This window comes from Rhea americana, unplaced genomic scaffold (assembly GCF_003343005.1).
Source record: "Rhea americana isolate MKP2758 unplaced genomic scaffold, rheAme1 scaffold_393, whole genome shotgun sequence".
Classification (NCBI taxonomy): domain Eukaryota; kingdom Metazoa; phylum Chordata; class Aves; order Rheiformes; family Rheidae; genus Rhea; species Rhea americana.
In genome coordinates, this window is record NW_028186527.1 from 66,096 (window position 1) to 80,599 (window position 14,504).

The 14,504-nt window shown below is 57.8% G+C and overlaps 2 protein-coding genes across 4 annotated transcripts in view; one reads left to right on the top strand and one right to left on the bottom strand.

The window, feature by feature from the left end:
- The first annotated feature begins 101 nt into the window (after nt 1-101).
- LIG1 (DNA ligase 1) lies at nt 102-12,661 on the top strand. Of its 2 annotated transcripts, XM_085313715.1 has the most exons (27): nt 102-182; nt 1,303-1,347; nt 1,567-1,672; nt 2,373-2,487; nt 5,837-5,935; nt 6,093-6,242; nt 6,392-6,503; nt 6,722-6,820; nt 7,049-7,105; nt 7,174-7,346; nt 7,491-7,657; nt 7,895-7,971; nt 8,128-8,219; nt 8,307-8,406; nt 9,722-9,807; nt 9,882-9,997; nt 10,072-10,167; nt 10,352-10,462; nt 10,596-10,667; nt 10,810-10,954; nt 11,098-11,180; nt 11,306-11,458; nt 11,540-11,593; nt 11,673-11,816; nt 11,900-11,992; nt 12,103-12,216; nt 12,509-12,661. In XM_085313715.1, exons 1-26 carry the CDS (start codon nt 166-168, stop codon nt 12,181-12,183), a joined length of 2,643 nt encoding a protein of 880 aa, XP_085169841.1. In that variant the 5' UTR covers nt 102-165; the 3' UTR covers nt 12,184-12,216; nt 12,509-12,661. The 2 variants fall into 2 exon arrangements, with proteins under 2 accessions (XP_085169841.1, XP_085169840.1); XM_085313714.1 differs by having other exon boundaries at nt 12,103-12,661.
- Nucleotides 12,633-14,504, bottom strand: part of ATF5 (activating transcription factor 5) — a 4,434-nt gene continuing 2,562 nt past the window's right edge. For both annotated transcript variants that reach the window (XM_085313729.1, XM_085313728.1), the window contains exons 2-3: nt 13,757-13,984; nt 12,633-13,284 (exon numbers count right to left, since the gene is read on the bottom strand). In XM_085313729.1, the coding sequence (XP_085169855.1) occupies nt 12,704-13,284; nt 13,757-13,904 (729 nt within the window). In that variant the 5' untranslated portion in view covers nt 13,905-13,984 and the 3' untranslated portion in view covers nt 12,633-12,703. The remainder of the gene's footprint in view (nt 13,285-13,756; nt 13,985-14,504) is intronic.

Genomic DNA, 14,504 nt, shown 5'->3' on the forward strand with positions numbered 1-14,504 from the left:
TGCGCTCACGGCACAGCGGGCCTGCGCTTCCCAGCATGCCCCGCTGCCTACGTTTCCCAGCGTCCTGCGCGCGGTTTCCGGCCCGCCGCCGCCGCCGGCAGTGACATCAGGGCGGGTTGGATTTTTTCCCCGCGAAAGAGGCGGCAGCGCGGGACGGTGTGCGCAATGCAGCGGCGCATCACGTGAGTGGCTCCGCCGGACCGGGACCGGGACCGGGACCGGGACCGGGACCGGAAGCCGAACCGGGTCGCTCTGTCGGAGACCATTCCGCGGCATAGCCCTCCTCCCTCTCCTGCCGCTGGTGCCGTCCGCGGTACCGGCTCCCCGCTTCCCCCCCCACCCCCACCCCGGCTTGTACTGATACTGTCCGACCCGGTACTGTCCCAGAGCTGGTGCTGGTACTGCCTGGCCTGGCAGGGTTCCTGCTGCCGAGGCTGTCTTGGTACTGGCCAGCCCAGCGGTTTCCCAGTATTGGTACTGCGAGAGTCAGTAGTATCCTGATGCTGGTACTGTCCGGCCCGGCAGTGTCCTGGTACCGGTACTGCCCTGCTTGGCAGTGTCCTGGCACTGCCTGTTTCGGTACTGACAGGCTAGGTGGTGCCTCAGTGCTGGTACTGCCCAACCTACTGGTGTCCTGGTACCAATTCTACCAGTACTGGTACTGCCTGATTTGGCAGTGCACAGTACCGGTACTGCCCAGCCTGACAGGGTGCCGGTACTGCCTGGCTGGATGACACCTCAGTCCTGCTACAGCCCAGCTGGACAGTGTGCTGGTACTAGTACCGCTTAAGCTGCTAGTGTCCAGTATTGGTACTGCCTGGCCCAGTGGTGTCCCAGTACCATTGCTGTCTGTCTTGGCAGGGTCCTGCCACTGCCTGGCCTGGTGATGTTGCAGTGCTGGTACTGCCTGGCCTGGTGGTGTCCTGGTACCAGCCTGGCTGGGTGCTGGTATTACTGTCTGGCTGGGTGTTGTCGCAATACCAGGACTGTGTGGCCAGGTAGTGTTCCAGTACTGGTACTGCCTGGCTGGAYGATGTTCCAGTACCCATATTTTCTGGCTCAGTAGTGTCCCAGTACAGGTATTGCCTAGGCTGGTGSTGTCCCAGTATCAGTACTGCCTGGCCTGGTGCTCTACTGGTACAGTCTGGCCTGGCAGTGTCCCAGTACAGATTCTGCCTGCCTGATGGTGTCCAGGTTCCAGCAGTCCCTGGCTTGGTGGTGTCCCAGTACTGGTACTGGCCAGTGTGGTGGCGTCCTCAGCCCTGGTTCAGTCTGACCTCCTTGACCATGCCTCTCCTCCAGGTCGTTCTTTGTGCCTGCCCGCTCGCCAGACCCCTGTGCTGTGCTGTGAGTGGGGCTGGGGGCTTGAGGTGGAGTGGGAGGGTTTGGGAGGGTCAGGGAGAGTTAGGAGATTTGGGAGGGGGGGGTTCCAGGTGCTCAGGGAAGGCTGAGGGAGCTGAGGGAAGGCTGAGGTGGTTGGAGGAATATGGAGAGGGCTGGGACATSTGGAGTGCTTTAGGGAGGACCAGAGGTTTTGGAGCTGGCCTGAGCTACCTTCCCTCACAGGGCACCTGCACTGGAGCAGGGCGAGGACCCTGTGCAGGAATCTCCATCCCTGGGACATCAGGACCATGATGGGCAGAACCCTGGCTCCCCATCCTCCTGTCAGCTGGTTAGTGCCTGGCCTGTTCAAGTCCTTTGCCACACCTCTCCATCCTGCCCAGCTCTTGTCCCACACTTTCCAGTCCTGCCCTGTACCTTCCCATCCTTATCTACTCCTGATCCGCATCTCCCAGTCCTACTCTGCACCTTCCCATCCTGCTCCAGTCCCACCCCAGTACCTCCCAGTCTTGTCCTGGTTCTATCCTGTCAACCCAGGCACTTCCTGGTCTCATCACTGTACCTCTCCATCCTGCCTCAGCATCTCCCCATCCCGCCCCAGTATCTCCCTCAACATTCCCATCTCCTCCTAGTACCTACTCATCTTGTACTGATGCCTCACTGTCTTGCCTCAGTGCCTCTCCCAGTCCTGCCCAGCTCCTTTTGCACCTCAGGGTCCTGACCTGGCTCCATCTCACCTTGTCCTGCCCAGATCCCTCCTGGTTCCTCCACACCTCCCCATCCCGTTATGGTACCCCTAGGGCCTCCTCACCCGCTACTGGTGCCTACAGGGTCTCCCAGTTTTGCCCTGGTGCCTGCAGCACCCTGTTCTGTCCCATCCTGTCCGTTCAGGACCCTGTCCTATCCCATCCAGGTGACTCTAGCACCCTGTCCCATCTTGTACCAGTAAATCCCTGTCCTGGTGAATGCAGTACCCTGCCCAGTCCTAATCCTTCCAGCACCTGCCCATAACACTGTTTCTCATCTGCCAGGCTGCTGCGTCTCTGGATAGCTCTTCTCCTGACAGCACCTCCTCAGCTGAAGATAGCCCCTCAGCCGCTGATGGCTCCTCTGCCTCCCTCCCTGGCATCCCCCGGCGCAGGACAGGTGAGGGACCACTAAGCCTGGGCTCTGCAGCTCTGCCAGGTTTGCTGCATCACACAGTGGTCTTGGCCACCCTCCCCTGTGCCATCTGGCCCCAGCTTCCCCATACTTTGCTGCCTCAGTTGCTGGCACCTCCTGAAATATCCAGCTGTATCTTGGCTCTCTGGGCTTTGCCGCAGTCTTACCTTAGGTGTTCTTCCTGCTCAGCTGTGTGCTGGAAAATAAGATTCAGCCTGGAGTGGGTATTCTAAAGAATGGCAGAATCGGTAAGGTTGGAAGGGACCTCTGGAGATTATCTAGTCCAACAGCTCTGCTCAAGCAGGGTCACCTAGAGCATGTTAGACAGGGTTGCATCCAGGCGGGCTTTGAATATCTCCAGAGAAGGAGACACCACAACCTCTCTGGGCAACCTGTGCCAGTACTCCGTCACTCTCACAGGAAAGAAATTCCTCCTCATACTGAGGTGGATCTTCCTGTGGTTCACTTTGTGCCCATTGCCTCTTGTCTTTTCACATGGGACCACTGAAAAGAGTTTAGCTCATCCCCTTGACACCCTCCCTTCAGATACTTATACACATTGATAAGATCCCCCCTCAGTCTTCTCTTCCCCAGGCTGAAGAGGCCCAGCTCTCACAGCCGTTTCTCATAGGGCAGATGCTCCAGCCCTCCAATCATCCTTGTAGTCCTACGCTGGACTCTCTCCAKTAGMTCCATATCTCTCTTGTACTGGGGAGCACAGAACTGGACACAGTACTCGAGATGACRCCTCACCAGGGCTGAGGAGAGGGGCAGGATCACCTCCCTCAACCTGCTGGCAACACTCTTCCTAAGGCACCCCAGGATACCATTGGCCTTCCTGGCCACAAGGGCACATTGCTGGCTCATGGTCAATGTGTCATCCACCAGCACTCCCAGGTCCTTCTCTGCAGAGCTGCTTTCCAGCAGCCCCCCAGCCTGTACTGGTKCATGGGGTTATTCCTGCCTAGGTGCAGGACTCTGCACTTGCCTTTGTTGAACTTCATGAGGTTCCCTTCTGCCARACTCCCCAGCCTGTCCGGGTCTCTCTGAATGGCAGCACAGCCCTCAGGTGTATCAGCCACTCCTCCCAGCTTGGTATCATCAGCAAACTTGCTGAGGAGGCCCTCTGTCCCTTCATCCAGGTCACTGATGAATGAGTTGAACAGGATGGRACCCAGAACTGAGCCCTGGGGAACTCCACTAGCCATGGGCCTCCAACTAGGCTCTGAACCACTGAKSACAACCCTCTGAGCTCTGCCTTTCAAACAGTACTGAATCCACCTCACTGTCCACTCGTCTGACCCACACTTCCCGAGGTTGCCTATGAGGATGTTTTGGGACACAGTRTCAGAAGCCTTGCTGAAGTCAAGGTACACAACGTCTACTGCTCTTCCCTCATCTACTCAGCCAGTCATTCCATCAGAGAAGGCTATCAGATTGGTTAAGCAGGATTTCCCYTTGGTGAATCCATGCTGACTACTCCTGATCACCTTCTTTTCCTCCATATGCCTGGAGATGACATCCAGAATGAGCTGTTCCATCCCCATTCCAGGGATGGAGGTGATGCTGCCCAGCCTCTAGTTGCCTGGGTCCTCCTTCTTGCCCTTTTGGAAGACTGGAGTGACATTGGCTTTCTTCCAGTCCTCAGGCACCTCTCCAGTTCTCCAGGACCTTTCAAAGATGATGGAGAGCATCCTGGCAACAACATCCACCAGCTCCCTCRGTACCCGTGGCTGCATCCCATCAGGGCCCATGGGTTTTTGAATATCAAGCTTGCCTAGAAGATCAGTAATCCAAAGGAAAGTCTTGCTTTCTCCAGACTTTCTCCCTTGCCTACAGGCTCTGGGATTCTTGAGAGCTGCCCTTAGCAGTGAAGACTGAAGCAAAGAAAGCATTCAGTAATTCTGCCTTCTCCTTATCCCTTGTTACCAGGACCCCCKTTCCATTCAGTAGTGGGCCCACATTTTTCCCAGTCTTCCTCTTGCTATGCTGTATTTGAAGAAGCCCTTCCTTTTGTCCTTCACATCCCTTGCCAGACTCAATTCCAAATGGGCCTTAGCCTTCCTGGACGCATCTCTACATATTCTGACTGCATTCCTATAATTTTCCCAAGTAGCCTGTCCCTTCTTCCACATTCTGTGTACTTTCTTCTTCTGTYKGARTTTKGTCARGAGCTCMWTKCTCAYCCATGCAGGTYTCCTGCCCCYTTTGCTRSACTTCTTACTCATAGGGATGCACYGYTCTTGAGCTTGGAGGAAGTGATGTTTGAATACTAGCCAGCTCTCCTGCACCCCWCTTCCTTCTAGGGCCTTAATCCATGAGATTCCTTCAAGCAGGCCTCTGAAGAGCCCAAAGTCCACTCTCCTGAAGTCTAGGGTTGCAATCCTGCTTCCTTCCTTACGTCTTTCCTGCAGGATCCTGAACTCCACCATCTYGTGGTCACTGCAGCCAAGGCTACCCCCGACCTTCACATCTCTGACCAGTTCGTCTCTGTTGGTTAGGACAAGATCCAGCAGGACCCCCTTCCTTGTAGGCTCCTCCGCCATTTGTGACAAGAAGTTATCATCAATGCATTGCAGGAACCTCCTGGACTGTTTGTGCCTCGCTGTGTAGTCCCTCCAGCAGATGTCAGGGTGTTTGAAGTCCCCCATGAGAACCAGGGCCTGTGATTGTGAGACTACTTCTAGCTGCCTATAGAAGGCCTTATTGACTTCCTCTTCCTAGTTACGTGGCCTGTAGTAGACACCCACAGCAGTGTCCCCCATGTTAGCCTGCCCTTTGATCTTTCTTTACCCATAGGCTCTTGACTGCCTCCTCCTCCCCCCCTAGGCAGAGCTCAGTGCATTCTAGTTGCTCTCTCACACAWAGAACAACTCCACTACCTCGCCTTCCTGGCGTGTCTTTCCTAAAAAGCACATAGCCATCCACGACAGTGTTCAGTCATGTGAACTATCCCACCATGTCTCTGTAATTGCAATGAGATCATGACCCTGTGACCACACACAGATTTCCAGTTTCTCCTCTTTCTTCCTCATGCTGCGTGCATTGGTGTACAGGCCTTTCAGAAAGGTAAACATGCCTGCAGGTTTCCCAGGAAGGGTGTACGGGGGTCCCTCATAGCCACATCCCAAATGCACATCCCCAGCTGCATGCACCTGTTGGAGGCCCCCCAACCCGAGTTGTATTTTATTGRCTACAGTATTGTARATTTGATATCTCTTGCTGGCTTCCTCAGCTCTGGAGATACATGCCTGATTGTTCCATGTCTTGTCCTTCTCAAAAGCCCCATGAACCAGCAGCCGTTACTAATTTCTGCTCTTTTCCTGCTACTCAGCTCGTAAGCAAGTCTCCAAGCGCAAAATGAAGCTGGCAAGCTGTGCAGAGAATGGGCATGACTTGGAGCCCGATCCCAAGCGGTGGAGGGAAGAGCCAGGTGAGTGTGGCACTGGAATGGGTTGGATAGTTGATGCCAGTGTCCGATGGTGCTCCCTGGACAGTGTTCAGGGTCCATTTGCAGCTGCTGCACTGTGGAAGTGAGAGTGCTGGTCCTGGAGCTTTGAGCCTAACACGTCTGCTTCGGGCATCTACAGGAGACAGATGTGAATCAGATAGCACGGAGATGCAGGATGGGAGAGATCAGAGCCCAGAGGAGGCTGAGGAGGCAGAAGATGGCAACAGAGACAGGGAGGTCCAGACGTCAGAGTTGCCGAAGCCCAGCAAAGCTGTTGCTGACTTCTTTGGTGAGCAGGAAGCAGCAGATGGGTATAGTGAGCCTGGTGGTGGGACCCAGTAGCTGCCTCTGAGTAGCTGGGGGTATCCTGGCACTACATGGGGAGCACAGCAGCCATTCCCCCTCATTAGACACCTCTCCCTGATTCCTCTCACCTAGCCCCCAGGAAGGGATCAAGGACAAAGGCAGAGGAAAATGAAGCCCTGAAGATGCCAGCCCCCAAAGGTTCAGCCTCTGTCAGTGCTGAAGGCACCAACGGGACTGCAAGCAGGTATGGAGGTCATGCAGGGTGCTTGGGCCAGATAAGGGAAACCTGGATCAATCCTGATGCTCTGCTCTAGTCCTGTCCCTTAGGGTGCAGAATCTGTCCCCAGAGCTGGGGGAAAAAGGTGGTGCCAGTGCAGCAGGGGATACAGGGTTGCTGAGTGTGCTTGTGCCAGGGCATGACGAGGACTCAGGCCCTGAAAGAGCCTCACTCTGTCCTTGCAGTCTCTCCCAGGTTGCTGAGCCTCTGGATCCGGCCCAGTACAACCCATCCAAGAGCAACTATCACCCTATTCATGATGCCTGCTGGGCTCCTGGGCAGAGGTAAGAGTGCTGAGATCAGCATAGTGGTACCAGGTGGGTTTGATGTGGCAGATGCCCTGTGGGCTAGGACCTGGGGGCTTTTTTGCCTCTTCTTGGGGCCTGTCTGGCTACTTTCAGAGGTTAGGAGGACCCAGGAGTCCTGGGCCTGCAGAGAAAGCAGGTTGGGGGCTGTCTGTTCCTGTGTGTCCACTGGCCTGGCTGTGCTCCTGGCCCCATCTGTCTTTCCAGAGTCCCCTACCTGGCTGTGGCTCGTACCTTTGAGCGCATTGAGGAAGTCTCTGCCCGGTAAGGCCCTGTCTCTGTGGGGGAGTATTGGTGACTTGTCCTCTTGGCTAACTCCCTTCCACCCCTAGCCTGAAGAATATTGAGACCCTGAGCAACTTCCTCCGCTCAGTCATTGCCCTGTCACCATCTGACCTCCTGACCTGCGTCTACCTCTGCCTGAACCGCCTGGGCCCTGCCTATGAGGGGCTCGAGCTGGGCATTGGAGAGAGCATCCTCATGAAGGCTGTTGCACAGGCCACAGGTAAAGGGGGAACTGCCAGTGCAGGATGTGGCTCTGGAGCCCCCAGTCAGTCCCCAGGATCTTCCCCAACCAGCTCTGAGCCAGAGCAGAGAGCCACAGGAGTGACCAGTGAAAAGTGACAGAGCCCTTTGCTCTTTCTGGCAGGCCGCCAGCTAGAGAAGATCAAGAGCGAGGCCCAGGAGAAGGGGGATCTAGGGCTGGTGGCCGAGAGCAGCCGCAGCAACCAGCGGACCATGTTTGCGCCACCCAAGCTGAGCGCTGCTGGGGTCCTCAGCAAGCTGCAGGAGATGGCCAGGATGACGGGCAATGCCGTGAGTGGGGCTGGAAGGCAGGGTCTAACCCCTGGTTGGGCTGCAGGGTGTCTTGTGAACGTGGCCGCAGCCCGCTCAGAGCTCTTGCTGCCCGACCTGTGGGAAGGACTTGGGTTGGACTATAGATTTGTCCAGCCCTTTTCCTGGCTGTGAGCGTGGCATCACTTGCAAGGCCTGATCCATGTCTGCGGCTTTGCAGCCCCAGCAGGGTCCCTGCTTGTGCTGTCTCTCTTGCAGTCAATGAACAAGAAAATTGATATCATCAAGGGGCTCTTTGTGGCCTGCCGCCACTCCGAGGCTCGCTACATTGTGCGGTGAGTCTTGATTTTTGCCCTGCTCTTGTGCTGTGCACAGGACAATGTTTCTCCCTTCGCGAGCGCTCACCACCCCTTTCAGCTTGGCCCCAAGTGGTTTTGGCACCGTTGCAGCTGGTCTCGCCCTTGATGGCCTGTCCTCCCCTGCTGTTGCAGGTCACTGAGCGGGAAGCTGCGCATTGGGCTGGCGGAGCAATCAGTACTGGTGGGTTTGGCCCACGCTGTCTCGCTGACTCCCCCAGCACAAGGTGAGGCGAGTGCAGGCCCTTGCAGGGCCAGACTGGGCGTGCAGGGCCCCGGCAGGCTTTGACCCTGGGATTGTTCCCTTCTCACAGGATGGCCCCTAGCAGTGGTGGATGCCAGCCAGGGCAAGTCTGCAGAAGCACGTAAAGCCTGGCTGGAAGAGCAGAGTCAGATCCTCAAACAGACTTTTTGGTGAGTCTGCTGGCATCAGGCTTGGTGACTGGCACGGGATGACAGTCCAGCAGCACAGCTCTGTGCTGGTGCTGAGGCCAACAGCTGGCGCCATCCCCCTCTATTTGCCAGATGGCCAGTGCTGCTGTTCCTGTTGCACTGCCTGGTAACATGGACCTTTGGGAGACAGATTGACTGGGAGATCAGACCCAGCTCCTCCCACTGTCTATGCGGTCAAGGTGAAGCCCAGACAGGCACTAGTGTGATGCACCAGTCTGCCGGGTCTCCTGGCCAAGGAGCAACTGGGACTCTGGCTTTGCAAGACTTTGTCTTGGCATGCTGCCTCACCTGCTTGCTTTGCTTCCGATCACTTTTAATGACCTCTGCCTGGGCTCGTTAGCTAACATGGAGATAAACTGATTCACTGGGTGCTTCCCTGTGGGCTGCTTTTCTTGCCTGTGCTTGTATCATGTGGTGAGGGGCTTGTTGGGCATACAGCCTCTTGTGGGGCAGACAGGCCTTTCTCCTGGGCTAGCCCTGCCTGCAACTGGCATGCATCTGTGCTGGGGCTATTCCCTGCTCTTCGTGACATAGCAGGTAATGCTGGCTGAAGGGCAACAGTCTCCTCTTCCTCCTAGTACTGAGCCATCTCCTCAATGGGATCTCAGGAGGGCTATGCTGGGAGACAGGAGCCATTTGCTACTGAACTGATTGAACTGGTGCAGCAGACTGGAAGGAGGGAGAGAGTGAAGGCGAATCTGTGGTGGTCCAAGTTTAAACACTGTTATCATGCTCTGGTCAGGGCTAGTCCCTTAAATAGAGGGTCCTCACACCTACAGGAACACAGTCAACTGCTCATGCTGGCCTTTCCTCCTGCTCTGAATGCTCTGCCCTGCCAGTGATTGCAAAACAGTCAATGCAGGGAGGCTTGGTGGGACCTTGCCCGAGTTTTCTCAGCACCCTGACTATCTAATCTCAGCAATAGGTGCTTGCCTTTGAGCAGACATCTGCCTCCAGTGCTGTGTCCTGTCCATCATCATGGACTTTCTGTTCTTCCTTCAGAGCTGAGTCCCTCTTGTCTCTCTCCCCGGGGTCAAGATGCTCCCATTCAGGCCTCTCCTCCCCGCTTTGCTACCTCCAGGGATCACGTAGAGCTGAGTAGAGCTCGACCGGGCAGCCCTGGAAATGGGCTGTTGTTATTGCCATGCAGTTCCTTGGCTCACCCTCCTGGCTTCTTGTCCCTGGCCTGAGGCAGCTTGCATCATGCAGACCTGCGCGAGGGTCCCCAGGTGCTGGGTGCTAGGGCTTGCTCACAGCAGGCTTATTTTTTTTTCAGTGAGCTGCCAAACTATGCTGTCATCATTCCTGTGCTTCTGGAGCATGGGCTGGAGAGTCTGCCCCTGCACTGCAAGATCACCCCAGGTACTGCAGTAGCCCAGGACAGGGCGGGGGATGTGTGGCCTGGCTGGGTCCTGACCCCCTCAGCTCTCCCACAGGGATCCCCCTGAAGCCCATGCTGGCCCAGCCCACCAAAGGCGTTGGGGAGCTCCTGAAACGCTTCGAGGAGGTGGCCTTTACCTGCGAGTACAAGTATGATGGCGAGCGAGCCCAGGTGGGGTTTGTGGGGTGCTCCTCAGGGTGGCCCTAGCTCTGCCCAGCCTTCTGCAACACCCTTCCTCTCCCCAGATCCACATCCTGGAGAATGGGGCCGTGTACATCTACAGCCGCAACCAGGAGAACAACACCTCCAAGTACCCCGACATCATCACCCGCATCCCCAAGGCAAGCAGCGATATTCAGGGAGGAAGCTGGGGGGACCTTTGGGTGCTGTCGAAGTGATATCTTTCTCTCTGATGTGTGGGCGCCATGGCTGGGTGCCTTGTTGAGGTGTAGGGTGCTAGGCGCCCCAGTGCTGTGTACGTCCCCTTCCTTCCCCAGTGCTGACCTCCAGTGTTACTTGGCCCAGGTGAAGAAGGCCAGTGTGCAGTCGTGCATCCTGGATGCAGAGGCTGTCGCGTGGGACCCAGAGAAGAAGCAAATCCAGCCGTTTCAGGTGCTGATGACACGGAAGAGGAAGGTAAAGCTGTGGGGAGAAGCACCCTGCCTCTCTGCTGGTGCTGGCAKGAGGCAGCTTGGCCTGTGTAGGGAACAGGCAGGATTTGTCCCCAGCTCGAGCTGGGCAATAACCTCATTTGTCTCCATGACCTCAGGACGTGGAGGCTGCTGAGATCAAAGTGCAAGTGTGCCTGTACGCCTTTGACATGCTGTACCTCAATGGGGAGGTGAGTGCATGCCCCTGCCCGGGCCTCCATCCTGTCGGGCGTGCTTGGCCCTGCTCCATGTCCCCCTGCTCTGTACTGTGCTSCTGCAGTGCTTGGCTTTGCTGTGTTTCCCTGTGGGGTGACATTTACCCTTGCCCCACAGTCGCTGGTGAAGGAGCCCTTCTCCAAGCGCCGACAGCTGCTGCGTGAGTCCTTCGTGGAGTTGGAGGGTGAATTCCTTTTTGCCACCTCCATGGATGCCTGCAGCACTGAGGAAATCTCTGAATTCTTGGACCAGTCCATCAGGGGTGAGGTGGCCCTGCTCAGACAAGATGTGGGGGGACGGAGCATGTGGCAGTGATGAGGAGGTCTCTATGTCCAAGCTGGGTGTCATATCCCCCTCCTAGCCTGGTATCCCCCAATGGCATGGATAAATGTGGGCTTTCCCCAGACTCCTGCGAGGGCCTCATGGTGAAGACGCTGGATGTGGATGCCACCTATGAAATTGCAAAGCGATCCCACAAGTGGCTGAAGGTAAAAGCCCTGGCAGAGGGGACAGAGTGAGGTGGGACCTCCCCCTCCCCCACTCCCTCCTGGGCTTGCAGGAGCCATGAGTGGGGCCCAGCTGACCTGCCTGATGCTGGTGCCTCTCTCTCCAGTTGAAGAAGGATTACCTGGAAGGAGTGGGGGATACGCTGGACTTGGTGGTCATCGGTGCCTACCTGGGGAAGGGCAAGCGTGTGGGCATGTATGGGGGCTTCCTGCTGGCGTGCTATGATGAGGAGAGTGAAGAGTACCAGAGCATTTGCAAGGTGGGCACCGTGGTAGAATCTTGTTGGGGGTGGGAGGTGTGGCTGGAGCAGCCTGTAACCATACCTGCCTCTCTTGTGCAGATCGGGACTGGCTTCACAGAGGAGAGCCTGGAGAAGCACTATGACTTCCTCAAGGTACTGTACTGGCTTCCCCAAGCTGCGAGGAGGACCKGAGCACAGGCTGGTCCCTGACCTCATCCCCTCTGCCCCTCAGGATCACGTCTTGGCCCAGCCACGGCCCTACTACCGCTGGGACAGCGGAGCAGCGCCTGACCATTGGCTGGCAGCTGTACAGGTTTGGGAGGTGAAGTGTGGTGACCTCTCCATCTCCCCTGTCTACAAGGCAGCTGTGGGCCTGGTGAGTTGGCATGCTGGAAAGGGGGAATGACCTTTGGTTCCCCCTGGTGCTATCTCAGCCCCTCCATCTTTCCCAATCCCAAGGTGGATGAGGAGAAAGGCATCTCGCTGCGCTTCCCCCGTTTCCTGCGTGTGCGGGAGGACAAGAAGCCGGAAGAGGCCACCAGCAGCTCTCAGGTGCCACACTTTGGGGGATAAGAAAGGGAAGGGGGACAGCCACCCCCATGGTGGAGCAAAGCTGGGGGGAGGCCATGAGCTTCATTGGCTCCTCTCCCCGCTCTTTGCAGGTGGCTGAGCTGTACAAGAAGCAGCAGCAGATCCAGAACCAGCAGCTCACTGAGAAAGGGGAGGACGAGGATTTCTACTAACAGCATGGCTGGTGTGGAGACCTCATGCCTGGGGTACATGCGTAGCTCTGGGACAGGGACTTTGAGATGCAAATGTGACTCCCTCCACAATGCAGATCTCAGGGTCTGACCCTGCTTTTCCCTGGGGTATATATGCAACTCTGAATGGGGACAGGGATCCCGGGACCAGGTCTCACTCCATCCCTGGCATCTGTGTGTGACTCCCTGCTCTGGGAAGGGGATCCCAGGGTCTGAGCCTCCTGAGAGTGCTCCATCTCTGGAGTACACCCACAGGACAGCGTCCTCAAAACCTCACCTTGCTCCATTGTATGTGGTTTCTCTCCAGGACAGGGACCCYGGGATTTGTCCTCAGGGTCCCCACATGCCTCCTGCTCCAGGCCAGGGCTGTACACCCACTCCCCAATAAACACTGCTGCTGTGCCTCCACGCTCTGCATCTGACCAGGGGCAGCACAGCAAATGCCTTTTATTGCCCTTTATATGCTACTCAGTGCTACAGCTCTGCCCACTCCCTYGGCCCCTTAGCTGGCGCAAAGCCGCTGGCTCCGGGCTTTGTAGACCTCGATGAGGAGATCTTTGACGTACTGGATCTCACGCTCAATGGAGTCYGCCTTCTCTTTGAGCTCCCGGTTGCGGGCCTCCAGGCTCTGGCACTGGTCACCCAGTGCCTCGTACTCGGCCCGTTTCCGCTGGCGGTAACGCAAGGCCGCCGTCTTGTTCTGATCCCGCTTCTTCTGCTTGCGGTCTCCCTTGAGGGGTAGCGGGATGGGGCTGGGAGCCAGCAGTGTGGGAGCTGCAGGCTCCAAGAGAGCAAGTGGCTCCAGGCAGCTAGGGTTGAGGGGGCTGAGTGGGGCCAGCGCCAGGGGCTCGGCGCCGAAGGAGAAGTGGAAGGTGAGGGGGCCGGGTGAGCTAGGGGCTGCCTGGTCGGGGGCCAGCGGCTCCTCCAGGAAGAAATCCTCCAGCTGCTCCAGCTCGCGCTTCAGCAGTGAGGCCATGGCTTCCAGGTCGGAAAGCGGGGCCGGAGGCGGTGGGCTGGTGCCCGGCTCCATCAGGAGAGAGGAGAAGTCCACCCTCTCCGTCATCCAGTCCGAGAAGCCAGGGCCTGGGTGACGGTAGGGGTTTGGGGATTGCGGGCAGCCTTTCCTGCCTCGTACCCCATATCCCTGCCCCAAATCACCCAGCTCTGCCCCAGGCCTCCTCCCACCTTCCATCCGCCCTTTCCCCAAATCACCCAGCTTTTGTCTCCCTCCCTGCCCTATACCCTCTTCCCCAGCCCTCCCTGCTCCATACCCCCAGCTCTGCCCCATTCCCCCCTGCCCTAGCTTTGCCCCCCCCATCTGTCCCACACCCTCTGCCCCACACCTGCAGCTCAGCCCCACATCAGCCTCATCCTCCCTGCCCTATATCCCCAGCTCTGCCTCCRTCTGCCCCACACCCCCTGCTCTAGCCCTCTCTGCCCCATCGCCCCAGCTCGGTCACTTATCTGTCCTAGACCTGCAGCTAACCCCTTTGCCTGTCTTATGGCCATCCTKCTGCCCTCCAGCCAGGCCTGCCCCACGTGGTGCCCCACATACCTGCCAGGGTGCCCTGTGTGAAGGGCCCCTCTGGGACTGTGCCGGGCTGCTCGTGGACGGCTGCCCGCCAGGGCAGGGTGCTAGCTGGGAGCAGGGTGCCCTCCTGGGCCAGGCCCGGGGCCGGGTGCAGCGGGGCCAGCAGGGACATGGTGGTATGTGCTGAGGCTCAGCGTGGCCACGGTGCGGCTGGGCGCAGGGCCGGGGCATGGCGCCGTGTGGCACGGTGACCTGACAGGGGACAGGGTGCTGATGGCAGGACCCCCTGGATGGGGTGTGCAGTAGGGCTGCGTGGGATGYAGGGTGCTGTATGGGGTCAGGAGTTCCATGTGTCTCCATGGGGTGCTATGTGGAGCGTGYTTTGGGCATCCATGGGGTGGTGGATGTTGCATTGAGGGGGCATCATGCACCTCTGAGGGGTGCTGTGGTCCTCGTGGGGTACTACGTGCCCTAAGGGTGGGGGGAGCACCTCCATGGSATGCTGGGTGCTGTCCAGCAGAGCACCTCAGTGTGCTCAGTGCAGTATATGGTGGGGGGGAGCACCTCCGTGGGGCACTGGGAGCTCTACGGGGGAGACTCCATGTACCTCCATAGGGTACTGTTGGCTGTATKGGTGGGGGGAGCACCTCCCAAGGTGTTCAGCTCTATGGGGGAGGGAGGGTGCACCGTGCACATCCAGGAGGCACTGGGTGCTGTCCAGGGTGGGTGTGTGGCAGGGTACATGGTGTGGGGGTGGGGGTTGGATGGTGCC